The sequence below is a fragment of the Ambystoma mexicanum genome, chromosome 10, assembly GCF_040938575.1.
Source record: "Ambystoma mexicanum isolate Mex_15411 chromosome 10, UKY_AmexF1_1, whole genome shotgun sequence".
Taxonomy (NCBI): Eukaryota; Metazoa; Chordata; class Amphibia; order Caudata; family Ambystomatidae; genus Ambystoma; species Ambystoma mexicanum.
Window position 1 is genome coordinate 272,511,494 of NC_090932.1, and position 27,637 is coordinate 272,539,130.

Below are 27,637 nucleotides of genomic sequence, written 5' to 3' on the forward strand. Positions count from 1 at the left end.
GGAATTGCAGGAACATGGGGATCATGAAAAATAAATAAATAAAATTTAAAAAAAGAGCCCTGCTCAGGGGTCTTTTAGAAAACAGAAATAGCTACAAAATACCCTTTTCACAGTGCCAATGTGCAGGCCCATCTGGGCCAAAGAAACCATTTAATCTAAAACAGTGGATGTGGAGCAGGTGAAAGGATTCAGATCCCTCTCAAAACATCAAGCTGAAAACCTATGTGATGCATAAATGGATTTGGCGGCAGGTCTCGTAGCAGGGAGAGGTAGGTCTAGGATGTCCTCCGACAGATCCCATTCTTTATACCTCAATCTTTCAGCAGCCAGGCATCAAGGTTCAAGCTGTAGAAATTCGGGTGCAGAACCGGCACCTCCGACTGTGAGAGTAGGTCTGGCCTCTGAGGACAGATGGACATGCCAAGCAACTCTGGGTACCACATTCTCCCGGCCCAACACAGGGCGATCAAGATCATTGTGGACATGAACAGGTGTAGCCTCCTGAGAGCCTGCGGTATGACAAAGATTAGGAGGAATACACTGAGAAAGTTGATGTCCCACTCAACTGCCATGGTGTCCCCCAATGTTTCCGGACGAGAATATTCTTTGGAGCAAAACCACTTGCACTTCCTGTTCACACTGGAAGCAAAGAGATCAACCTGGGGAGTTCCCAAGCAGCAGACACATCTAGAATTTCCTGTGTAAGGGTGCATAAGGACTGACGCAAAGGTGGCATGTTTGGGGCTAAACACTTATATAATAAAAGCAAGAGAAAACCATCCTTTCCCTATTCCTAAGAGAGGTTTCCCCTACCACAACTAAAGATCATTCTAGGGTGTCTGTTAGTATGTCGGTTAAAGTAGTGTCCACTGTCCTGTGTCAAGAAAACCTTACTTCGGTCCCTTATACTATAAACTAAAGTATAAAGCAGAACTGTTCTGTTCCCAGGAGAATGCCTCACTTCTCCTGGTATTCAGTCTCAAATAGCCTGGGGGAATGACTCCTTCCCTAGGCCGGTTGTTCAATCCTCCTGGTCCTAGATACCAGGAGAATTACTCTTCTCCTGGTACTCATAAAACAGTCTCTTACAAACAGGGGGAATGACTCCCTTCCCCTGGTCTTCTCTTCACTAGGTTTCACACCTACAACTTCAAGCTCTGAGTGTTCGGAGACCATGGTGTCTCTTCTCTAATTGGGCCCAATTGGTTTACTTTCCTGCCATGTACTACTACGAGGGAGATGACTTATCACTCTTGGTTCGGATGCCCGACCCGGTTTTCTCTCCCCTTCTCTTTATGTGCCCTTGTCTGCTTCGCTTGCCAAGTACTGACATGAGAGGTATAGTCCTGCACATTATATCCGTACAGGGTTTTTGCCTCCTGTACCTTCCAGCCCCTGCTGGTCCCTGCACCCCTACCGTTACCTTGCCTGTTCCCAGGATGCGCGGCCGGTTCTTCCTGTGGGCCCTCTTCTACTCCGTATGTTGCACAGGCATCTCTGTATCTTGGTGCCTTCACCTCGCGGCTCTCCCTTGGACTGACAGTATGGACACTGTCTCTTGCATTCGCGTCACAGTCTGCCAGCCTCCAGTTACCGTCTGGACGCCGTAGGGCAAAGGAGCCCTGTTGCTCTCTCGACTCTGGGAGCGAACTGCTCTCTATTCAGTCCTCGCCTTCTCTGTGTCTCATTTGTGTTTCCCGGGCTTCACAGTCTCTAGCCCTGGGTGTTTGTGTCTCTGATAGGTAGTCCTCCTTTGGTTTTAATGGTGTAGGAGGAACCACACCTCGGAAGTCTACACCGCTGCAGTTCTTTCTTGGTATTGCTCTTGATTGCTCCTGTGGCACACCTCGTACCAGTACTTGGATTACCTTTGTTCCTGATGTTGATCGCCATCTCAGTACTTTCCATAACCTTGAGGAAATCTGCCTTATATCAATACATAGGACTACTGTCCACAAAGAGGTTAGCAGAAAGAGTGGCTAGAGTTTGTGGGAGTCTGATGTTCTCATAAGGACTATAGCCTAGATGGCTATCCTTCTCCTTGGGGGTTGGTCTCCCCACGAGATCCTCCTGCATTATACCACCGCCAGGGGGACTATCTGGTAGCGGCCTCACCTTTCTGGCCTCATGGGTAAGGGTTGCCCCTCAGGTAGAAGTGGTGACATCCAGTGATTTGTTACACCTGACAGCTTCCACTGGTGGAAGGTCGAAGACTGTCCGTTTAAAGCATCAGCTAGCATGTTCTCTTTGCCAGCCAGATGAGCTGTAGTTCCAGATGCCAGAACCACAACTGCATTACTTCTCTGTGAAGAGGAAAGCAGCCCGAACCACACGGTTTGTTGAGGTAGTGCATGACTACTGTGTCGTTCATCAGGAGCAACATGTTCTTTCTTCTTACAGATGGGAGGAAGACAAGGGTCAGTCTTATTTTATCCCAACTCAAGCAAATGGGTGAACTCCCAGCACTCCGATGGGTACCACAGGTCACTCACCATAAGGTCTTGTAGGTGAGCACCCGAGCCTTTCAGGCACACATCCGTGACCAGAGTTAATTGGAGCCAGGTCGTCAAAACAACACCCCGACTGCCCCTTTGGACCTGTGCCTGTGGTTATGATTAATTCAAAACCTTGGGTAATGGTGTGGCAGGCTGAAAAAAGATGGTCTGGAGGGTTGCCCAGAGCTAAGCCTGTGATTATGATTAATTCAAAACCTTCCAGACATCACCTTTTTATTTTGCTTAAGTCACCCAGAGTGGGACGGGTATGCCCAGACGTGGGTCCCAAGCTACTCCTAACTGATGATGCCCAACAAGGCTGAAACATGTTTGGGGATGCTTGTGGCCTCGTGCAGAAGAGTTGTGACCTAGCTGTTTGGACTAGACTGCCCCTTTGGGGTGGGACCAACTCTGATTTGCATATGGACTTTCCCCTTATGTAATGGTGTGGTAGGCTGAAAAATGATAGTCTGGAGGGTTGCCCAGAGCTGTGCCCATGGTTATGATTAATTGAAAACCTTCCAGCCATCACCTTTTTGTTTTGCTTATGTCAAAACAACAGCCCTCGCAGTAGGTTGTCTCTGGGATCCCCACTCCAGGTCTCCAGACTCCTTGGCTGAGACCTGGAGAACATCTAATGTTTGTCCTGAAACAGACAACAACAGCCCTCGCAGTAGGTTGTCTCTGGGATCCCCACTCCAGGTCTCCAGACTCCTTGGCTGAGACCTGGAGAACATCTAATGTTTGTCCTGAAACAGACTATTAGCAACTCTGAAGCCACTGAAGCGACCTCATGCACAAACAGTACTCTGGAACTACAAGGATGCACAAGGCCACCAGACCCAGCAGGTGCTGAAACGTTGAGGCAGGAACCTTTTCCTGGGACTAGAAAACATGAACCATCTTGGAGTTGTTGCCCCTCCAACCCATCCGCAGGCGGGAAAGCCCAGCACAAGCAAGTGCCCAAGATCGCGTGCTGAAACGGAGGTACTGGGACAGAGAAACGTGGGCTTCTCCCTGAACTTAAGGAAACCTCAAGCTGTGCAACATACGGCATGTCCAGTGCAAATGTATTGTGTGTGGGGTCTGGGGAGCGAGTTCGGACAAGCCAGTTGTGCAGCTAAGGAAAGACATGAATGCCCTTTCTCTTCTGAGGTGAGCTGCTACCACTGCCAGCTGCTTGGTGAAGACCCTAGGTAGCAAAGAAGCTGAACTGCAGGGCCTAGAATTGGTCATATTAATTTCCCACTTTGAACGTCCGGTGCTTCCTGTGCTTCTGGTGGATGGGCACCTTAAAGTATCCATCCTGGAGATCCAGAGAGACCAGCCGATCCTGGAGATCTAGGGCCTAAAGGATCTGGGCTAGGGTGACATTTTTGACACTGCCTTGTGCGCAAGTGCACGTTCAAAAGCAACAGATACAGGGTAGGACAAATGCCCCATCCTCCTTCACCAGCAGAAAATAGACTGAGTAACAGCCATTGCTTCGTTCAGAGCAGAGTTTAGGGTCTATGGACCCTTTTGCAGAAGCTGACGGAGCTGCTCCAACTGGAAAGGATCGAGAGGCAAGAACTGACCATCTGGTCAGTGGTCTGGAGGGTGAATAGCAAAAGGCTGATAGTATCCCTGATAGTATCCCTGGTGGATGACCAGTAGTGATAATCCACCATTCATCGCCAAATTGTGATAATCTTCCTCCCATAGGGGACAGGTGGTGGAATTCTGACTCAGTCTCTGCACCCGAGGCTGCGGAGGGCATGGTGGAGGTTGCAACATATATGGGGACACCTCTGGCCCCAACCATGTTGGGGCAGCACTACACCTGCTTTCCTGAGGGGGGTTTACCCCCACCCTGTTGAAGTAGGAGATGAAGGGGTGAAAATACCTACCCTTGCCTGCGGGGCTCGCAGGCTGCAGCAGTTGGACATCAAGAAGTCATTGAGGCATGGAATGTCTGTAGAGACTCATCGGCCTTAGTACCAAACAGGTTGTTGCCTCCTGAACATCCAGGTCAATACCTAACATCCTCAGCCATGAGTATCTTCTTGAGACCGTGTCGGTAGCTATTGTTCTGGCTACGTAGTCTGCGGTATCCAGGTCTGATTGGAGGATCAGACGAAAGGTCTCCTTCCAGTCATTGACTAGGGCCTCAAGGCATCCCTCAAATCACCCTCAGGGATGTGTTCAATAGCTTCCAACATATCTGACCAAAGCCCGAAAGAGAACTTGGCTAGTGCCCATGAAGCGTTTATTTATAATAATACATCACAGTCCACAGGCGAAGTAAAAAAATATCCAGTGGTGGTCTTCATTTATCACACAAAGTTGCACATTTATATTGGAATAAATAGTCAGCAAAGCTTACATATCCGATTCACTAAATTATTCAAAAAATGCATTGCAAAAATGTATGTTGTACGATTGATTTTGTTATGCACAGAGAACAGCAATCAATTCATCTATTTACAACCAGCATGAATGTATTCAGAAAATGTAAAAAGAAATTTTAAAAAATTGAATTACACATATTTTAAACACAAGACATTAAAAGTATGACGGAAATGCAGACATATGTTTCATGTTCTTGATTTCTTTTGAAAAATTCATCTGTGTGGTTTTCAGACTTGCCGTGGCAGTCTTACAATCAATCTCTCCAGTGATGCATGGGCAGACAGGAAACCTGGGTCTGAGGGTGCTGGGGTATGATTTTTTTGCTAGGTCACGATTGTTGAAATAATTTCTTTTTGCCGCTTTCCCCCCATAGACTTCTATAGGACATCCTTTATTTTTGCTTTGTTTAAACTCCTGTCCTGACTTTTTGGAATTCAAGGAATAGTTCACTAAAATTTTATTGGCTCAAAAGACGGGCCATGATCACAAATATATATAAACATATAAAACTTTGAGTAAATGAGGCTCAAAGTCACATTTCAAGCACTAGCAGGCATCCAACTGGATGAGTCTCCTTGTGCTTGTGTTCATCTCTGCCCTTGCGGTACTAATGAAGCAAAAGCCAGCCAGCTGTAATAAACAAAAGCTACCAGCAGGTGGCTATTGCTTCTTTATTGCCGGAGAGCAGAGATTAAACACAAGCTGCTGATGGTAAGTGCTTTTAATTTCATAATTTTTCAAAACACTGCTAAATAAATGATGCGGTTTTCTTTCTAACTTAGAAAGAAAACCACAGCATTTATAACGTTGCATGTATGTTTGCGGTGGCTTCAGCTTTGAGTCTCCTGGGATCACGCAGGAGACTCAAAGCTGAAGCCACCGCAAACATAAATACAATGCTGTTGTATTTATAAATGCTGCCGTTTTCTTTCTACGTTTCCTGAGGTGGAGGAGCCCTGGAAACGTAGAAAGAAAACCGGAGCATTTACAAATACAACAATGTTGTATTTCTGACTGCAGCCGCTTTCGCGAAATACCTTGTTGTATTTATGATTTCCGTGGTTTTCTAACCACGGCAATCACAAATACAACAATGTTGTATTTATAAATGCTGTGCTTTTTGCCTTTCATTTAACGTTTTCTGTACTTCCCTGGGCTTGGAGGGCACCGAAAACGTAAAATGAAAGTGATGGCAGCCTCCTCCGTTTTCAGCTCTGCTCTGGCTGCAGTAAGCAAAAGCTCCTAGTAGGGGGATTTTACTGCTTGTTTAGTGCTGCCAGGGCAGAGCTTAACATGAACAGAGGAGGCTGCCTGAAATGACAAAATGGATGCTCGCATGTAAACGCTTTGAAACCTTGTTTGCTCAAAAGTTTACGTAGGAACTTTCTTTAAAAAGATGTTTAATGTATGTTGATTATTGCCCATCTTTTGGGACAATAACATTTTAGAGGGAACTATTCCTTTAAGTAAAGTCTTCTGCTTTACTTCCCTTAACGTTTTGCCCATTCGTATTGGGAAACTGATCAGTCCATAGGACTCTGGGTACTGAATGACATCTCTTTGCGAATTACTTGTATTGTTACAACTGGACACATCACCTTAAAATTACGTGCAGTTAGGATTTTTCGTATCCTTAAGACTTTTTCTTAATGGCGTTTTGGTTACTTTTACATTGTGCCTAGCACAAGCCGATTACAGCAGTTACCTTCTACTGTTTTTGGAATATTTTACTTGCACACTTTTGTATTTACCACAAATGCCTACTATTGGTGGCTAGCTCTATAAGATGTAAGATGGCCGTGCCACAAGGTTTCGATCGTGCTTTGGCCATATTGTTCTCTGGCTTTCCCCCTGCCTTCTCAGGTCAGGAAATCCCATATATGGAGTGCCCTTTCCAAGGGAAAGCTGTTGCGTTTGCAAGCAAAGCAGTGGTTTGTGTGTGAGCACGGCTGTTGGAGCTGGGCCAGTGGCTATCCATGACTGCATGGCCACTGCCAGTTTGAATGGTGCAGATCCTTACCACTGGTGGGCTTGGGAAAGATCCCAGTCCAAATTATGGATAAAAGGAGGGCTCCTGCAGCCATTCAACAGATAATCGTTGGCGCCAAGTCCTCCATGAAGAAGAGCAACTAGTTGACGACCGGAGGATACCCCTGAAGGGGACCACCACGCACTTGTTACGCTCACCTGGTTCCCACAGGGGTGTCGATCGGACCAGGACAGCTGCGGTCTCCACCAACGTGATGCGTAGTGAAGAGAGGACAGTCTGGACTGGCCCGCCTAATCTTGTCTGCCGGACTCGTAGAAATATTCTCCTGCAAGTGGAGAAAGGAATTTAGCCACCCGTGGACTTTAGTTATGGCCAACCCCAACTGTTCTCGTTCTCCCCACTAATCACCTCCGATATCCCCTCTCGGTAACCTCACCTTATGTTTTTAAATGATGAGCTCTCCATCCTCCATGGCATGCAGGGGCGCATAGATACCAGTTACTTCACTGGTTTGAAGGTACTGGAGGAGTTCCGGAGGAATATTGACTCCAATGTCTACAAAGTTCAGAGTTCAATATGTCAGATGTTCACTCTTGTTCCATTCCCTCTCTAGGTTGCAGCTGGGTCCAAAAGAATATTGCCTGAAGGCAGCTGATGGCGTTCAGGTAAGATTCTGTATTACCAAACACTGTCCGGTAAAAGTTGCATGAGTTTAACCTGCTGTTTTCTCTCCCTTTATAGGTGCGGCATAGAAAGATGCAGCGAATTAAAGGATATACCTCCAGTGGTAAAGCAGGTAAGCCTATGGTGGCAAAGAGATTGTCTTTGTCGGCTTTCTCGGCTCACATTGTTATTCCTTTTGTTTTCCCCCCAGGTGCTGGGTTTCGACGAAGAAAATGATGGAGGCAGCGCCGAGTTGAAAGATGTGGTGGACTGGTGAGTATAACGCGGCGCTGCTGCTGGTGAAGCGACGCGTGCTGAAATAATGTCCTTCCAAGGCTCTGAGATGTGCTGGGTCCGGAATCAGGTAAAGAATCAAATAATGTCCGTGATCTAACCTCTTCTCCTTTCTTTTCCCTTTGTCTAGGAGCTCCGGATTCGAGGCAGGCGTGGCAGAAGCCTGGATGCTGACTTGCAGACACGGTGAGCGTTATGCTGCTGGATGCAGAATAACACGAAGCATGAGCTGCTGTTCGGGCGTGGTTTAAATAGCCTGCAAACTAGTCCCAGGTAAGAAGATCCCCAGAACGACACCCGAGTAAAAAATAGTCCCTGTAATAAAATAGTCCCATCCAGGCCTCACGTTGGCTTGGACTCATTTGCAGCATGGTCTGCATTAGGTAAGTAAAGTCTATGAGCCTGGCGCCTATGGCGCCAGGACTGAATCCAAACAGCCCCCAGCCGGGGCTGTTGGGGTTTTGATGAGTATCTGGATGCCTGCTCCCGGGGCTGATGGACTCGATCCGGATGCCCAGGGGTAGGCATCATGACGGCACTCCAGTAAAGTCCTGATGAAGCGCCGCTCCTCTACCTGATCTCAAGACCACCCTTATTGGTGGTTCGACTGCTGGACCGGTGGGCAAGAAGCAGTCCCACGCTGGCTCGAGGATCAGTGCCTTTGTTAGTTTCTCTGAACCAACCAGTGGCATGATTAGCTCTCTCCTCGGTTACCTTGCTGTAGAAGTCGCCGTTTTAAGTGCATGCTTTAAACTTGAAGGATCTTCAACTTGTGTAACAAGATGCCTGCTCCAACATTTTCAGCCTTCTTGAATCAACAGAAGCTGTGCTGGGCCTGTTCATTTGTTCGTTAATTAAGATGGCCTGTTGGAACCTAATCATTATGACAAGTCTTTTGTTGCTCTCTGTAGGTGTCCTGAGGTGGTCTGTCCCACAGAAGTCTTAATCTTTTCTTTGTTTGGGTGTTCTGCTGCTTGTGTTGCTCTGAGTGGTGAAAAGGGTGAGTGTTGGTATCTTCCCCCCTTCTGAAGTCTGAAAAATCAATGTCAGCACCTCCACATGTAGTTCCCACTCGTGAGGGGTGGGGTGTCTGTCAGCTCAAGCATCCTCTGTGGTATTCTACTCCAAGAGAATAAGAGTGTTGCAGACACCAGTAACAAATGTCCATGGCTAGTGTAACGCTCACCTGGTATCCACGGGGACGTCACTCAGCCTGTTCTGACCTCATATGACCTCAAACCCTTCCCTGGAGACTATTCGACTGGAGACTGGGCCTGAAACACAGGATTGGTAGAGTTTAACTCCCTATTGTCGCTGTGTGCTTGAAACCCTTCTTCCCCGGGGTCCAACCCTTCCTTTTGATCCACAGCTCACCTTGTTCTCATGGATAGTGTGTTCTCCGTCCTGCTTTCAGCGCAGGGGCGCCTTGATTGATGCAGGCTCGTTGCTGCCTAATTACTTCACTGGCAAGAGTCTGACAGGTAAGTATAATGAGTCTTTTGAACAGTTCTCTAACTTAGTTCCTTTCCTTCCTTAGATGATGGCCGGCGTCCGGGGATGGCGGCGTGCTGCTGAGATGAGTAGCGCTGAAGGCGAGTGGGAGCGCGATGCGCGATGCACCCCTTTCTTATTTGCATTGAACTGAGTTATTTTTCTGTGTCTTTTAGGTGCCGCGACGTTTTCAGCGTGGATGCCGGTTTTGAAGAACAAATGCGGAGGGTAAGCACGGTATGCGGTGCCTCTAGATGTTTCCACGCTAACCCGGAGTGTCTTTTCCCTCTTGCAGATGGATGAGAAGTTCCAGAGACAGAGTTCCCCCAGAGCGGCTGGGATTCAGATAAGCGTTTGAAGCTTGTACAGTATTTAAAAATAAGCGGAGATTTGCAGAATGCTTACTAATGCCTTTTTTCTGTTCTTTTCCCTTTTCCTTAGGAAGCGGCGTGCCGGGATGGGAATGACACCGCCGAAGATGTTCGCAGAACAGAAGCAGCGATGAATGATGGGCAGAACCGCCGCAAGGTAAGGCTGTTCCTAACGGTGTTCTTGTTCTTGCAGGAGCTGAGCGCAGAAGAAAGATGCAGGCCTACTGAAGACCGATCCGAACACGCATGCTGCAGGTGCAGAAAATGCAAAGCATGTTTCTCAGCCTGGGTGTGGCTTAAATAGTCTCTGGATATCCCAGGTGTCTCTGGACTGAACCACACCCAAAAGGCTAGACCGCACATACAGTTCTGGGAACCGAAATATGTGGGGGCATCCATCTTGTCTCCATCAATGCACTACAAGTCCAATCCCCAATGTTATCCTATGGGAGTGAGTGAGTCTGGTGCCACAAGCGCCAAGTCTGACTCAAACTGGGTCTTTGGAGGGATGGAGAGGCCCTTGAGGGCCATGTAGGTGATTGTGGCGTGGCCTGACATCTTGGAGGGCTGGGGATATGAGGGGCAGGAATCATGACAGCTAGTATGCATAGGGTGGACGATCTTGTGCCACCCTGTTTATCCAGATGACATGCATTACTTACCGTAATACCATTTCTGATGATTGTATCTGCTTAGATTCACATGCTGTGCACATGCTCCGACATCCAGTGGTAACCGCGGAGCATTGCATCTGGTCTTTCGGGGACCGAAAGGGGACGTCGGCATAGGCGTGTCTGTAACACTATCCATATCGTGACGTGTGGTGTACCCAAAATCCTTCAAGCGCTGAGGTCCCTCGGATTGTATTTTTTCTGCCATGAGGGAGCTCAAGGCTATAGTGAGCGAGTACATAAAGGGAGAAAGTAGAAAGATGTCTATGTTCCTTCCACCCCGAGCGGGGAGGTAGGGAGGGCGCATGTGAATCTAAGCAGATACAATCATCAGAAATGCTATTACGGTAAGTAATGCATGTCTTCTGGTGCTTGTTAATCTGCTTAGAATCACATGCTGTGCATAGACTAGCGAGCAGTACCCGGAGTTGGAGGTGGGTTGTGAGAAGGAACAGTAGAGAAAAGATGTCTTAGTACTGCTTGTCCCACCTGAGAATCAGACCTAGAATGAGTGTCTAGACAATAGTGTTTTGTAAAGGTGTGTACAGAACTCCAGGTTGCCACTTTGCAAATTGACTCAGGAGGAACATTTTCAATGAACGCTATGGCTGTCCCAGTGCCTCCGTTAGAGTGTGCTCTAGGCTTGAAAGGCAGTTCTCTCTTAGCAAGAGAGAAACATAGTGTGATGCATTAGACAATACACTTTGCTGATTTAGAGACAGGATCCCCTTCTCTACCAGCTGCCACTGAAACGAAGAATTGTTTAGTCTTCCTTAGTGGTTTGGTTCTTTCTAGGTAAAACATGAGTGCCCTGCGCATGTCTAGCGTGTGAAGGCTTCTTTCGGCCATGTTAGTAGAGTTCTGGAAGAAACTGGGTAGTTCGATTGATTGGTTCACATGGAACCTTGAGATGAATTTAGGCGCAAACCTGCGATGTGTGCACAGAACTACCTTATCTTTGTGGACTGTAACAAAGGGGTCTAGAACAGAAAGAGCCTGTAGTTCGCTAACCCTTCTGATAGAAGTGATAACCACTAGGAAGGCTGTTTTAAAAGTCAGGTCCTTCAGACTTGCTTTATGCATAGGCTCAAAGGGAGCTCCCATGAGACTGGTCAAAACCACATTCAGATCCCATCCAGGGGCTGGGTGAGCGATGGGAGGATAAATCCTCGTAACCCTTCGATAGAGGCTTTAATCGCCGGTATTTTCCACCACAATACCTTTTGTTGTGATGTGTTGTAGGCTGACAGAGCAGCCAGATGAACCTTTAGGGAATTGAAGACTAACCCAGTGTCCATCAGGTGGGTTAGATACAGCACAATGTGTGAGGGTGAGCAATCAATGGTATTGACAACCTTGGAATTGCACCAGATGACAAAACGTTTCCATTTGCTGGCATAGCAATAACGTGTATTAGGTTTTCTCGCTTCCCCAAGTATGTCCATGCACCTCTGAGGGAGTTGCAGGTGTCCAAACTCTATGATCTCAGGAGCCAGGCTGCTATGTTCAGAGTTTGTAGGCACGGGCATGGGTGTAGGGTCTCCCCCTGTCCTGAGACAACATGTTGTACGGGCAGGGTAGCTTGACTGTTGGGGAGAGGGACATTTCCATCAGGTGACCGAACCAGGGTTGGCGGGCCCACATGGTATAACTGGTTCCTGGTGCATCTTGTGCACTATCATGTTGAGAAGGGGAGTCGGGGGAAAAGCATAGACAAATTTCCCCGACCATGTTATCCAGAGACCGTTCCCCTTGGATCGGTTCTGGGGGTACCTGGAGGCGTAGTCTTGGCATTGGGCGTTCTCCTGAGTAGCGAACAGGTCGATTTCTGGGAAACCCCATTCTGCGAAGACGTTGGACACAATGTCTTTGTGCAGTCGACATTCGTATTCTTCGGGCAGAGGGAAGTCTCTGCTGAGTACGTCTGCTAGTAGATTGAGTTCCCCTGGAACATGTTGGGACAACAGAAACATCTTGTGTCTGAGAGCCCATATCCAAATGTTCTGGGACAGCTTGGATAGCCCTGGAGAGTGAGTGCGCCCCCCCGTTTGTTCAGGTAAAACATACCTGTAGTGCTGTCCGTTAGAATCAGCACGGTCTTCCCTTGCAGTTGCACCTGAAAGGCTTTCAAAGCCTTGAACACCACTAACAGCTCCAGTAAGTTTATATGGTTGGACGCTACTTGGGGAGACCAAACTCTGTGTGCGGTCTGCTGAAGCAGATGAGCTCCCCACCCTGTGAGAGATGTGTCTGTCGTGAGAGTGGCTTCCACTGCAGGGGTGGTGAAGGTCTTCCCCTTCAAGAGATTTTCTCTTGACCACCACTGCAGAGAGAGAATGAGTGCTGGCGAGACAACCACCATATCTTCCCATTGTCCGCTGGCCTGACACCACTGGCTGTTGAGCCACTCTTGCATGGGACGCATGCACAGCCGCGCATGTGGCACCAAATATATACATGAAGCCATCATCCCTAGCCAACGCATCGCTTTGCGTACCGTCACCTCCTGACTGGCTACATATTGAGGGATCTGAGAAAGCATGTTCTGAACCCTCCCATTGGAGGGGAAGACGAGACAGTCTTCCGTCCGAATTAGAGCTCCCAGAAATCATTCTACTTGGCTAGGGACTAAACTGGATTTCTTTTCGTTGATTGACAAACCCAGGCTGAAGAGGAGAGCTACTGTTTTTTGGGTGTTCGAAAGAAGTTTTTTTTTACGAGTCCCCCGTAATGAGCCAGTCGTCGAGGTAAGGGTAAACTGGGAATGATAGTCTGCGCAGGTGTGCTGCTGCCACTGCCAGGACTTTGGTAAACACCCTTGGCGCCGAGGCGATGCCGAAGGGGAGTACCTTGAATTGGTAATGCCTGTCCTGGATCATGAACCTTAGGTATTTTCTGTGCGCTGGCAACATTGAAATATGAAAGTATGCATCTTTCATGTCCAGGGTTGCCATGAAGTCCCCTTGTTTCAGCAATGGGATCACCTCCTGCAGTGTTACCATGCAAAACTTCTGGGGTTTTATAAACTTGTTCGCAAGGCGCAGGTCTAGAACAGGGCGCATGGTGAGATTCTTTTTGGGTACAAGGAAGTACACTGAATAAATACCTTTGTTTACCTGAAGAATAGGGACGGCTTCTATGGCGTCCTTTCCCAGCAGTGCTTCCACCTCTTCGATCAGGATCTCCAGATGGTCCGGTGAAAGGCACCGTGAACGTGGAGGTCTGAACTGTGGAGGTCAGGCGAATTCCACACAGTAACCGTGGGCGACCGTCTTTAAGACCCACTGGTCGGAAGTTATCCTCTCCCATGCCATGAGGAAAGATGTTAAATCGCTCCCCGACCGGGGTGGCATGTGAGGGGACCTGGACTTGGTGGTCATTTCTGACCAGAGGCTGTGGCTCCTCTGGGATTGGGGCCTCTGCCTCTACCCTTGCCGCGTTTCTGACCCCTTGAGGGGTAGTAAGTGGGGCTTCCAGATGTTTGATTTGTGTTGAAGTTACCCGTGCCGTAGTTGTTTTGACCAGCACGGGCTTGCCCTCGAAAGGACCGCTGAGGGTTATTAGACCCTCTGGGAGGAGGGTTTCTGTGTAATTTGTTGCAGAGACTTTAGAGTCTCTTGCTCCTTCTTGGCTGTTTCCAAAGACTCATCCACCACTTTCCCGAAAAGCTTAGTCTCCTCAATGGGCTTATTAATGAGGGAGGCCCGAGTCTCAGGTTTAAATCCTGATGTACGCAGCCAAGTGTGTCTTTTCAGTAGGGTCCCTTGAGCAAGAGACCTGATATGATATGATATGGCATTTGTAACGCGCCTATACACAAGTGTTTCAAGGCGCGACAGTGTCCAGGGTGTTCTTCACCAAGTTCTGGTTAACTAGTCTTCCCTCCATTACAATGGAGAGAAGCTTTGACTTGGCAGGTTGGGGACCTCTTGGAGGCCTTCATGGAGAAAGTTCCATTGGGCATCAGCATAGCTTGCTAATAGAGTAGTATGGAACAAGTTACTTACCTGTAACTGTTGTTCTCCAGCATGGGTCTGGCATGGATTCACATGCTCATGAATATTCCCCGTCATCAGGCCGGGAATCCTCGGTATAGAAAAAAATCAGTATCAGTTTCATTTCTGATCTGTCTTTCTCAGTAGTAACCAATCACTGGTCTCGGGTCATACTGCCCCCAGCCAATGACTGCCCTCTCCCTAAGCCCCGCCCCCGGCAGCCATCCTCAGATTTGGTAGCACGTGAAGTGGCAGTATGACCAAGTGAAGAGCCGCAGAGGGGTAGGCGGGAGGGTTCGCATGTGAATCCATGCCAGACCCATGCTGGAGAACAACAGTTACAGGTAAGTAACTTGTTCCTTCTCCAGCATGGGGTCTGGCATGGATTCACATGCTCATGAATATAAGAATACATAGCAGTATACACATGCACAACCACGGGAGGTGGCAAAAGGCTCAATATCAAGCAATACAACAACTCAACATTAAGCAACTCTTACCTCCTCATCAGGCTCACCTTAGGCGAACAGGTTGCGCAGCAATGCCTGGCCGACTCTGGACTCCTCCCTGGAATCCCGGTCGACGCAGTAGAATCTCGTGAAGGTGTGCGTCGACCTCCACGTAGCAGCCCTGCAGATGTCGAGCAGGGGCACACCAGACAGGAACACCGTAGTAGCAGCGATCGCTCTGGTCGAATGGGCTCTCGGACGGCCTGGCAACGGTCGGTTTGCCAACCGGTGACAGTGCATAATGCAGCCGAAGAGCCATCTGGAAATGGAAGTCTTCAAGAGAGCCTTCCCTTGATTCCCAGATCCAAAGTTCACAAACAGCTGTGATGTCTTCCGAAAAATCTCTGTGCGGTCCACATAGAACTTCAGCGCTCTAGCTACATCCAGCGAGTGCAGAGTCCTCTCAGCCGGTGATGAAGGCGACGGGAAGAAAACTGGCAACACCAAGGGCTCGTTGAGGTGGAAGTCCGACGGCACCTTGGGCATGAAGGAGGGGTGCGTCCTTAGCACCACCCTTGTGTCGTGAAAAAAAAAAGTCAAGTATGGAGGCTTGCAAGACAGGGCCTGGATCTCTCCCACTCGTCGTGCAGAGGTGATGGCCACGAGGAATGCTGTCTTCCACGACAGAAACTTCAACGGCACTGAATGCATAGGCTCGAATGGGGCCCCCCCATGAGCCTAGTCAGCACCACGTTGAGCTCCCACGCCGGGGCAGGGGCCTTCACCGGCGGGAATGATCGGAACAGCCCTTTCATAAATTCCTTCACTAGTCGATGAGACCACAAGGACGCCCGTCCTGTAGTTCTGGTGTAATGTGAGATGGCAGCCAGATGTACCTTGATGGAAGCGTGAGACAGCCCAGCCTTGGCCAAGGACAATAGGTACGGCAATACTTGAGGGGCCGTAATCCGCAGAGGGTTAATCTTCTGTGCACGGCACCAGACAGAGAACCTCTTCCATTTGTGTCCGTAGCACTTGAGAGTTGAGGATGCCTCGGCCTTCGCAAGAACCTCTCTGCAGTCGGCCGGGATGTCGTATCCTCCAAACTCTAGTGGTGCAGGAGCCAGGCCTGCAAGTTCAGCGACTCTGGTTCGTGATGAAGAATGGAGCCTCCTTCTCTGGAGAGAAGATCCGCGTCCGTCGGCAGCTTGACTGGTGTGGACTCTGACAAGTCCAGAAGGTCCGGGAACCAGATCTGCCTCGGCCACGCCAGTGCGATGAGGATCATCCTGCATCGGGACCTCTTGAGCTGGTTGACGAGCCGGAGTAGCAACGGCAACGGCAGGAACGCATAAAGGAACAGGCCGTCCCAAGGGAACGAGAAGGCATCGCCCATGCTCCTCGGTTGGGGAAACCTGCTGGCGAACCTCCGGCACTTGGAGTTCGCCGCCGTTGCAAAGAGATCGATCTGGGGTTTGCAGCATCGTCGGAAGAGTCGGTCCACTTGATCCTGGCGCAGTTCCCACTCGTGGCACGAGCGCAGCTCTCTGCTGAGTGAGTCAGCGGTGGTGTTTTTTATCCCTGCCAGATGAAAGGGTACCAGAAACATCCCTTGGGCGACGGCCCAATGCCACAGAACCTGGGCTTCCTTGGATAGGGCAGGGGATCTGGTTCCGCCCTGCTTCCGAATGTAAAACATTGTGATGGTGTTGTCGGTGAAGATCCTCATCACCTTGCCCTTGAGGGACGGAAGGAAGGACCTGAGGGCCCAGAACACTTCACGGAGCTCCAAGATGTTGATGTGGAGAGTCTTCTCCTCCGGGAGCCAAAGGCCTATTGCGTGGAGACCCCCAGTGTGCGCTCCCCAACCTTCCGGGGAGGCATCCGTCGTCACCTGGTGGGCCGGGGCTAGGAAACCCGTTCCCGCTGTCAGATGAGAGCGGACACCCCACCATCGTATCGCCTGACGGAACGCTTCGTCGAGCGGGATCCTGTCCTCGAAGCTGCCCGTCGTCTGGATCCAGTGGGCGTCAAGGAATTCTTGCAAGGGCCGCATCCGAAGTCTGCAGTGGCGCACCAGATAAATGCAGGAGGACATCATTCCGAGGGGGGACTTGATAGACCTCACTCTGGCCACGTCTGTGGCCAGGAGACGTTGCACCTTTCCCAGGATGGTCCTTATCCTTTCATCCAACGGTGAGGCCCGCCGCGCCACTGTGTCGAGCTGTGCTCCCAGAAACAGGACGACTTGCGACGGGACCAGGTGGGATTTTGGAAAGTTGGAGAACCCCAGGTCCATGAGCAGCTGGACGGTCTTCGCAGTGTATTCCACGGCGAGCTCCCTTGTCCTTGCCCGTATGAGCTAGTCGTCCAGGTAGGGGTAGACATGGATCCCCTGCAGGCGCAGCAGCGCCGCCATCAGTGCTAGGCACTTGGTGAACACCCTGGGCGCCGATTTTAATCCGAACGGGAGGGCCTTGAACTGGTAGTGCCGCCCTTTGACCACGAACCTGAGGAACTTTCGGTGTCTCTTTAGAATAGGGATGTGGAAGTATGCATCCTCCAAGTCCAACGATGACAGGAAATCGCCCTCCTCCAGCTGTCCCAGCACGTGCTGGAGGGTGACCATCCGGAACTTCTGTGCCTTGATGTATTTTTTCAGTCGTCGCAGGTCCAGGATGGGACGCCATCCTCCTGTCTTCTTCTTTACAAGGAAGTATCTTGAGTAAACTCCGGAGCCCCGAAGCCTCTTTGGAACAAGCTCGATGGCACTTTTCCTGAGCATCGCCCTTACTTCCAACAGCAGTTGAGGGACGTGATTTTCCTTCCTGGCCACGGGAGGAATGCGGGGGCACCTCTTGTGGAACTCGAGGGCGTGCCCCAGGGCCAGGGCGTCCATCACCCAACTGTCAGTGGAGATGGACTCCCACACGCCGACGAACTTCATCAGCCGGCCTCCCAGCGGGGTGCTTCGGAGGGGGCCCGACCCGACGGTCGGTTCAATCTTGCTTGGAGGCCGCTTTGCCTCCTTGACCACCTTGGCGACGACGGCGGGATCCACCCGACTTGCCGCCTCCCCTGTAGGCCTCCTGCGACGAAGATCTTGCCGCTTGACGGTACGTAGAGGAGCTGCTGCCGGCTCCCTTGGAGGCACCCTGTCTGCCTCCGGAGCTCCGAAAGGACAGCTGTCGCTGTTGGAGCACACCCAGTGCACGGGCCGTCTCCGTGTCCGTCTTGATCGCCTGAAGGGACTCATCAACCGCCTTGCCAAAAAGGTTGTTACCATCGAAGGGCATGTCCAAAACCTTGGTCTGTACGTCCTGGCGGAAATCCGTCGCCTTGAGCCATCCTCGTCGTCTCAGGCAAACGCCGTTGCCCAACTGACGGAAACCGGTGTCAGCGATGTCCGTAGCCACCGTAACGGCGTGGTCCGAGGCAATCTCACCTTCCTGTAATATTTCCAGGGCCTCAGTCCTCTTGGCGTCCGGAAGGAAGTCCAACAGAGGGGCCATCTTGAACCATAACTCCCTGTCGTAGCGGGCTACGATGGCCAGGGCGTTGGCCGCCTTGATGGTCGTCGCTGCAGATGAGATGACCCGTCGTCCCATCGCATCCAGCCTCCTACCCTCACCGTCCGGCGGGGAGGTTGAAGTCGAGGCCGATGCCCCCCCGCTTTCTTCTTGGCCGCCGCCGAAACGACCGAATCCGGGGCAGGTTGCGCCCTAAGGCACAAGGGGGCAGCGTCGGGGACCCGGTACTTCTTCTTGTACCAGTCCCTCTTCGCAGGAGCCGTGGCAGGGTTCTTGAGGAGGGCGAGCCCCTCATCCCAGATGTCATCAAGAAGCGGTATGGCGAGGACCGTCTTCCTTTTAGCCTTGCGTCGTTGGTAAAGGAACCCTTCCTTCCTTTTTCTTTTCTTCGGGGCAGTGCTGGAAGAGCTCGGATGCCCTGGAAATCATAGCATGGAAGGATCCAATCTCGTCGGGCGGGGACGCCCGGGCAGGGGGCGACGGGGGACACGTCCCGTCGTCGCCGCCATCATCATCCGTACCCGTCGTAGTCGTGTCCATGCCTGTATCATCCCCGTGGTTAGTGGACCGGGGGGAAGGCAGAGAAGGCCACAGAGGCAGGAGAGGAGGCCTAGGATGCGTCGTCCACCTCTTAAGTGGTGGGCTCTCCGAAGGTCCTGGTTCCGGTTCCCCCGTCGGGTCTGGCCGAGGTACCTCCATCGGGGGAAGGGCAACCTAGTCCTTATCTCCGAGTATAAGGACTGGATGGCTGACAAAATGGCTGCCGAGGTGTCCTGCGGCACCGGAAACGACGGGAGCGAGGGCTCTTGAGGAGCCTCGTCTGCGTCACCGTCGCCCTCGTCGTCACCCTTGTCGGGATCCCTCCCGATGGGCTGGGCCTCCTCCATGACTTGGATGAGCTCCTCTTCAGTGGTCGTGTCCGTATCCACGACGGCCAACAACCCCTCCCCCACCCTTTCCAACGAGGACTTCGTGGGGGTCTTCTCGATGGGCCTGAAAGACGACTCCCTCCGCGGTGGCAGAGAGACTCTGGTACCTGAGGGCGCCTCCACTGGTGTAGCCTCCACAGGCTGAGCCAGGGCCGCAGCGACATCCTCAATCGAGGTCTTAGCAGGGTGAATTAAGGCCAACGTCACCTTCTGTACACCTGGGGCCTTCACCTTTGGGGAATGGTCCAAACCTCGCTCCCCCTCTGCCAGAATCTTTGAGATCGACCGGGGCCTCTACAGAAGCTTTGCCGGGTTCTCGGAATTCCTCTTACCCGAGCCAGAGCGTTGGCTCGTGGTCGATGGCGCCGGGGAGGATGCGCCCTGCCTGGCAGCCAAGGAGCCCAACCGTTCGGCGCTCCCGGTGCCCGCGGACTCGCGGTGCTTAGCCTTTTGTTGGGCCCCCGTCGCCGGAGCACCCTCACAGGACTTAGAAGACCGCTTGGACTTCTTTTTCTCCTTCTCGCCTGGCGGGCTCTTACCTTCCAACCAGTTGGCGAGACAGAGGTGGCGATCCTTCATGGTCCGCTCCGACATGCTCCCACAAAATGCGCAGTCCTTTTCCTTGTGCGTCTTGTCCTCATGGAGACAGTAGAGGCATAACGAATGCTCGTCCTCCTTGAAAACGTTCTGAAGCTGGCATCCAGGGCAGGTCCTGAACAGCTTCCCGGGCGTCGAGCTCCCTTTCTCCTGGGCCATGTCCGGGGTAGGCCTCGGAACTTCTGGAATCCTCCAAAAGCATAACTCGACGAAATCTTCACCCTTGAGGGGCGTAGAAACTCCGAAACGGATCCCCGTTGATCGGAAGTAGAAACGGTGGAGCTTGAGGATCTATTTAACCGGAAAAATGAGAAAATCTCCTGAAAAAAGCACGAAAACGCAGCAAAAGCTCGAGAGCTACAGCACGAGGACTCCCAACACTTGAACGTGCGGTAAAAATCTGAGGATGGCTGCCGGGGGCAGGGCTTAGGGAGAGGGCAGTCATTGACTGGGGGCAGTATGACCCAGAGACCAGTGATTGGTTACTACTTAGAAAGACAGATCAGAAACGAAACTGATACTGATTTTTTCTATACCGAGGATTCCCTGCCTGACGATGGGGAATATTCATGAGCATGTGAATCCATGCCAGACCCCATGCTGGAGAATATTAGCAACCCGTATAGTGTATGCGGCTGCTGATGTGACACGTTTGCCCAGGGCATACAGCCGCTTAGATTCCTTGTCCGGTGGTGATTCTCCTGTGGCAAGGGGTACCCCTGCCCTCTTACAAGTGGTAGTCACTACCAGTGAATCTGGGATGGCGTGCCCTTTGATGTATAGAGGGTCAGAAGGGGAAGGGCGAAATCATTTTTCGACTCTCAGGTTCAATGCTCGTGTTTGAGCAGGTGACACCAATGAGGGAGCTACCTTTCTCTTAACAGAGTTAAGGAGGGGGATGGATTGACTCGCCTGAGGTTTTTCCTTAATGATATCCTCCACGAAATCCTGCTCCGGTACCGCCTCTTGAGTGGCAATTTTAAAGTATTCAGCTGCTTTTTTCAACATGGAGTTGAATGCCATTTGGTCATCCACAGGAGAGGCCTGGCAAGCCGGGGTGGACATAGGAGAGTCTAGGCACAAAACATCAGAGTCCTGATCTTGCTGTGTCCATGGGTCCTGACCTTCCTGCTGGGTTTCCTCCCAGTTGTCCGTAGTATCCTGTTGGTCCTCCTCATAGTTTTGCAGAAAAGAAGCTTCTTCTTCATTATTGATGTCTCTATATCTGTCCATCTGTACCATGTCTTCCTGTTGGAAAACCTGAGACTGATCTTCATGAATCTGAAGGTTAGGGTCTACCCGAGCCCTTTTCGGGGGAGGATGATCAGAAGAACTGATAATCTGCTCCAGCCGATCCATACACCCTTCAAATTTTTCTGTAGTCCATTTAGAGGACCCAAATGGGCCTACGTGAGGAGAAACGACGTTCTCTGTGTCGAAAGGAGTCTCTCAGGGTGTCGGAAAGAGGCTCTCTACAATCTTCGTAAGCGTCGTCAGAATCGGGAATCCAATCCATCGAAATTTTTTCCGCGGCTTGTCCCATAACCTTAGGCAGAACCGGGGTAAGGCCTACCGCCGCCATAATTCTTACGATACTGCTTTCGATAGTAGCTGAATCGTCGCGAGACAGTGGCTCCGATTATTTATTGGCAGATGTAATACCTTCCGCGGCACTACAGGGCCTAGCGGTTGGTTTTCCGGGTAGAGGACTAGCTGTAGTTTTCGGGCCTACCGATGCCTTAGAGACCATCGAAGTGCCGGACTCGCGCGCTTCGACGCATGTAGGTTTCGGGGTAACGCCCTTATCTGGTTTAGGTTGCCCAGTCGCAAAACGCTGCTGCGCATGCGGGGAAGGCTTTGGATCTGAACGATCCAAGGGAACCAGTGAAGTTTTTGGCGGCTCTGTTGGCGCTTTCGCCCTTTTCGACGAAGACGTTGAAATCGGCGTAGGGGTTGTGTGCTTAGTGCGATGCGCTTTTATGCCCCTGTCGCCGGGTGTTGTCCCTGTAGCACAACCAAAGTCAAGCCTTAAAGGGTCGGGGACAGGCGTGGCGGACCTAGAAGCGTCCGCCTCAATGTCTATAACATACAAAACGGACGTTTGGTCATCCGAAGTACCCCCGTCACTTTCAGCGGGCATGGCGGTGGGGGAAGGGGGTTCCACACGTGACATACCATACGCGGCCCACTGCTTTACACAGTGCTCCTTAAGGGTCTTAGGCCGAAGGAGTTTGCACGCCGCACACCACTTCTCGACGTGCTCTAGGGGGAGACGGGCGTTACACATCCTGTGCTCGTCCTTCCAAGGACATCTGAGCCTACAGAATCTAAAAGGAGTCCTTTCCATAGCCAAATGGAAGAATGACCAGACCAACAGGGAAAAGAGGGGAAAGGAGGAAAGACATACTTTGACAATATGGCCACCCCGACTTCACTCTCCCTACCGCTATAGGGCGACCAGTTATCTGGGCGGTAAAAAACTATCTGAGGGACCGCGGCGTGTGAGGGATTTTGGGTACACCACACGTCACGATAGGGATAGTGTTACAGAGACGCCTATGCCGACGTCCCCTTTCGGTCCCCGAAAGACAAGATGCAATACTCTGCGGTTACCACAAGATGTCGGACCATATACACAGCATGTGATTCTAAGCAGATTAACACGCATCAGAAATAACAATACTGTTGTGCCGTCCGTGAAGACTAACACGCAATGACCCAGAATATGGGGATGGAAGGCTTTCATATCCAGGAAGATGGCTTTCAATGCCAGTAGATTTATTTGGTAAAGCCATTCGTTAAGACTCCAGAGGTCGTGGACTTTCCAGCAGTCCATGACACCCCCCTACGCAAGAGGCTTGAGACCATAGGAGGAGGGGTTGAGAAGGGCACTTCATTTGTGAGGCTGCTTATTTTCACCCACCACTGTAGGTTATGGTGCAATGACACTAGCATGTGTATCCATTCCATTTGCGGATGTGAATTTTGAGACCAATGAAGGGCGAGGTGAAGCTGTGTTAAGAGTCTTGCATGGGGAATGACCAAGGCGCATGAGGCCCAGCAGATACTTGAAATTTACTGAGGCTGGTGCGTGTTTTCCAAGAACTTCCGGCATGCCGAGTGTATGCACAGTATTCGCTCCTTTTGGTGGCACACACTCGCTGTGCATAATACGAGTTTAGGCCAATATATTGCAATCTCTGTGTGGGGTTGAGTGCTGATTTGTCGGAAAAGATGGCAGGGCCCAGCGCAAAAGCCAGTTGGACTACATAGTGCCACACCTTCAAGGGTGGTAAATTCGGTCAACTATGAATCAACCAGTCATCCAGAATGGATTTATGTGGATCCCTGCAAGCAAGCCATGAGTTCATCCATTACTTTGGTAAATACCCTCAGTGCGGTGCTTAAGCCGAAGGCCAGAATTTTATTCCGATAGTGTTCTAGATAGAGAAGCAGTAACTTTCTGTGTGGCTTCCAGATCAGTATGCGCATGTAGGCATTCTGCAGATCTGCCGCACAAAACCAATCCCTCTCCATCAGAGGGGACAGAATCTGCACCGGAGTGACCATCTTGAATCTCTCCATTGGAAGGTATTCGTTCAAGCTGAACAGATGAATCACAGTCCTCCATCTCGCATTTCCCTTCTTGGGAAGTGTGAAGGAACACGAGATGCATCGTTGGGTTAGACCTTGCAATTGTATCTGTTCCATGGCATCCAATTTCAGCAGTTTCTGAAATCTAAGGTTCAATGGAAATTGGAGGAGAGCAGGTGGAGGGGCAAAAGTGGGGGAATCAGTCAGATCCCGTTCCACACTACCCATAAAGTTCAGGGGTCTGAAGTATTTTTCTTCCTAGATGGACGGTGAGAGAAACCCATCCACCCACCAGCGTTGAGTGTTGTTGGGCCTTGGGAATGTCAAACCTTATGCTTTTCAGCCTTGAACGACGCTGTGAGTAGAAATCCTTTGCCAGTTCTCATTGTTTCTTTGTCGGAGGTTCGGTTTTCTGGCTCTGCTTAGCCTTGATTTGAGTATGGGGCAGTAAACCTGTGAAAACCTGCAGGCGTTGTTTGACCCTTACGTTGAGCCAATGAGGAAGATTTCACAACAGGCCTAGAGATTGTGAACAGGCTTTTGATGGTAAGGCCATATGTTTGTTCTTGGGTTAATTCCATTTTTGTGCTAAAGTGGAAGAGTGTGAGGGCGTCAAAGAGCAGAGCCCCGACATTCTCTTGTACTTCTGGCAAAAGCTTCGTGGGCTTTATCTAGGCCGGCCTGCGGCGGTCTATCGCCAAGCACATTCCTCTTGTGGCTGTGTCCACCTATCCAGCCGCGGATGCCAGCCTTTTTGTTTCCTGCAGGCCAGTTCGGAACTTCACTTCTCTTTCAGTGCCTTCTCACAGTGCCAAGATCTACTACAAAGGTATACATTTCCCTCCAAAGTTTGTTGCAAGCCGCTAGTATAGTGTCAGGGTTTGCCTGACCAGATGTACGGCACAGTACAAGTACACTTTCGCACCTATTCCATCCAGTGCATTTTCCTCCCTACGCAAAGGAGTAAGGGAGGGGCCGCCGGACATGGAGAACAAGTTGCTTGTGAGCACCACATTCTGTGGCTTTTGCCAGATCTATTTTTGTTTTGCTTCTGCAAGGATATCTGGTTGCAGCGGAATGCCTGTTTTGTATGCTTCCTGGTGAGAACCTCTGGCAATAAGCTGGTTTCTGTTCGACATCCAAAGGAACACTTGAATAGAGTGCAGTGTCTCATCGTGCTCCTCAACCATATCTGCAGGCTGCTGTGGGTATGCAGGTACATGTCTCTGTGGTTCCGGAGGCCCCCAGAATTGCAGGGAGGTGGGAGGGGCCACCGTGGGGAGCTTGCAATTGTTCAGATGGTGCTGTAGCCAACTGAGCTCTTAGGTGGGAACATTTAATTCATGATTTACTTAAAGAATGTTCTTTTGTCACGGCTGGTCATGAAATGTTTGAATCTTCTCATTAGAGACAATATATCGAGGAGAGGCTTTTTAAAATGGGAAGGAGCGTAGCTACTAGGTGCTTGAAGGGAAGGGGCAGCTTTTTTCACATGATCTATGATCTGTGGATGGAACAAAATCGAAACATACTGGCAGAAAAGTGTTGGGGAATTATCATTGGTAGTGGGATTTTAGCAGAGAGAAGACCCCCTGCTGATTCCCCAGGGCATATCTGCAGAAATATATGTTAATGGATATGCCACATGCTTCGAGTGTAGCTTTTGCTCTTGCCAAAAGACATCAGTAAGCTTTGGAATAACGTTGAGTCACCAACTGTACCTAAATGGAGAATGGGCAGGGGCCGGGTAATGGCTTGAGATGAGATGGTGTATTAAAACACAGGGCGTCCACATAAACTCAAGACAATATGGAGTAGTAGGAAGCAATTTCTGGTATGGACGTAGGATCACAATTTACAAGCTGGAAATAGAAAGTAGAAGGAGGTGGTTTTGAGACGGTTTTCACTTTAAAAAAATAAATATGAAAAACCTTCAGAACTGTAAAGACACTAGTGCCTCTTCCTGCATGAGAGAGAGAAGACCATCATTAAAATATACTACATATTTTGAGCATCTGTGAATAAGGATGTAGGGCCATACATTTTAAATATTAAAACTGTAAGAAAAAAAAACATCTAAAGTTTCCAAATTTCTGTTTTGCAAGTAGCCCACTTCCTTTTTAGAATTATCTTCAAACTGTATGGTTATTTGGATAATAAGAGGACCTTTTAAGAAATGTATGACAAACACTTCCTAGCTTTTTCCTGCTACATTCTTAACCATATAACTAACGGCAGTCAATCACACTAGAGGTACAAAACAAAGCCTACCTTCGTGAATGCGCCAAGCCCTCCTGTCACAGACTTTGCATTCTGCACCTTAGTATGGCTTCCAATGGGACAAAGCGGGGGCATGGTTGCAAAAAAAGAGTCTTCCTGCTGGATAAAACACATGTACCACTTGCATAAGAATAAATTATACATTGAAGACATTTATAGACATTTACACAAAATGTGGGTGGCATCTTATAATGGTTACGTAGCAAATAGCAAAACTAAAAATCAAAAACTGAATTTTGAAAAGAAAACGAATCCGTAAACAGACTGTATGGATGGAGTGGTTCCGCTCTACGTGTTGCTGGCTGAAAAAGAGAAATTTGCAGCCCTGACCAGTGGCTTCCCTTTATCACTATATGATCAAAGGGTTTTTCATCAACTGAAGCAACTGGCAATCAATTACTCAGTCCCTCTATTAGAAACGTTTGAGAAATCTCTACCATGTCATATGGTGGAGCACTGGAAACTATGTCACAATAGCTTTAAAAGAGTGCAAAGGCAAATGCTTTCTCCCCTGGACTCTATAACCCAGAAGAACAAGTTACTTTCTTACCTGGTAACGTTCTTTCGATGGGATGGTCCGACAACGTATTCCATGTCTATGACAGGTAATAACCACAGCTGTGCTGCTTCGGAAACTTTTTTCGGCGTCTACGTCCTGCGTCGATGACGTCGATGCGCTGTCGTCGAGGACCTCCTCCAACGTCCGACGTCATCCGATGTGATAAGTAGGACGCACGACGCCCGTAGCCTCAGTTGCAGTTTTTTCCCCCAGAACGTGCGACATTAGTCTACTGCCAGTCAGACACAAAGCCTTGCAGAACGTAAGCTGCAATCGCAAAAGAAATTCTGCAGCGGGGAAGGTAGGGAGGGAGCGATATGGAATACGTCGTCGGACCATCCCATCTAAAGAACGTTACCAGGTAAGAAAGTAACTTGTTCTTTGAGGGGATTGTGTCCTCCAACGTATTCCATATCTATGACAGACACCCAAAGCCGTACCAGAGCAAGGAGGAGGGAAAGAATTTAGAATCAAAATGTAGAATTGCCAATCAAATAGCAGAGCAAAGGACCGCCTTGCCAAAGGCCAGATCCTGTCCTCGGATGGAATCGAGGGAATAGTGATGCACAAATGTATGTACTGAAGCCCAGGTGGCTGCATCACAGATGTTGCGAATAGGAACACCCCTCTGCAGGGCAGTAGATGCAGCCATACCTGTGGTAGAATGGGCCCGCAAGCCAGCCAGTGGGTCCTTACCCGCCAAGCGGTAACACTCCGAGATGGCCAAAATAACCCAGCGAGACAAAGTCTGTTTCATCACAGCTTGTCCCAAACGCTTTCCAGGGTATCCAATAAAGAATTGATCGTCCACTCTGACCCGGGACATGCGTGAAACATAAAAGCTTAAAGCTCTCCTAGGATCAAGCCTATGGAGCCTTTCCTCTTCCTTACCAGGATGTGGAGGAGGATAGAACGCCGGAAGAACAACCTTCTGGCGCAAATGAAATTCCGAAACCACTTTCGGAAGAAAAGAAGGACGAACTCTAAGGACAACCCCGTCCTTATGAAACACAGTGAAAGGTGGCTTAACTGAAAGTGCCTGTAACTCACTCACTCTGCGAGCGGAAGTAACCGCAACTAAAAACACAGTTTTCAGAGTTAACAGCCTCAAAGGGCAAGAATGTAAAGGCTCAAACGGAGCACCCATAAGAAACTTAAGAACAAGGTTTAAATCCCAACCGGGCACCAGGAAAGGTGACGGAGGGAACACATTAGTGAGCCCTTTCAGAAACTGTGAAATTAAAGGGATTTTAAAGTAGGAACACTCTTCAGACGAGTGCTTAAAGATGGACAGCGCCGCCAGGTAACCTTTAATGGTACCCACTTCCGTAACCTCCG

At 50.0% G+C, this 27,637-nt stretch overlaps 1 protein-coding gene across 4 annotated transcripts in view; it reads right to left on the minus strand.

Moving 5' to 3' along the window:
* The window catches only part of YEATS2 (YEATS domain containing 2), a 1,971,885-nt gene that overhangs the window by 1,149,868 nt on the left and 794,380 nt on the right, over positions 1-27,637 (minus strand). For 3 of the 4 annotated variants that reach the window (XM_069617830.1, XM_069617832.1, XM_069617833.1), the window contains one exon: positions 25,732-25,839. In XM_069617830.1, coding sequence (XP_069473931.1) covers positions 25,732-25,839 — 108 coding nt within the window. The remainder of the gene's footprint in view (positions 1-25,731; positions 25,840-27,637) is intronic. The other variant, XM_069617831.1, reaches the window with a different exon arrangement.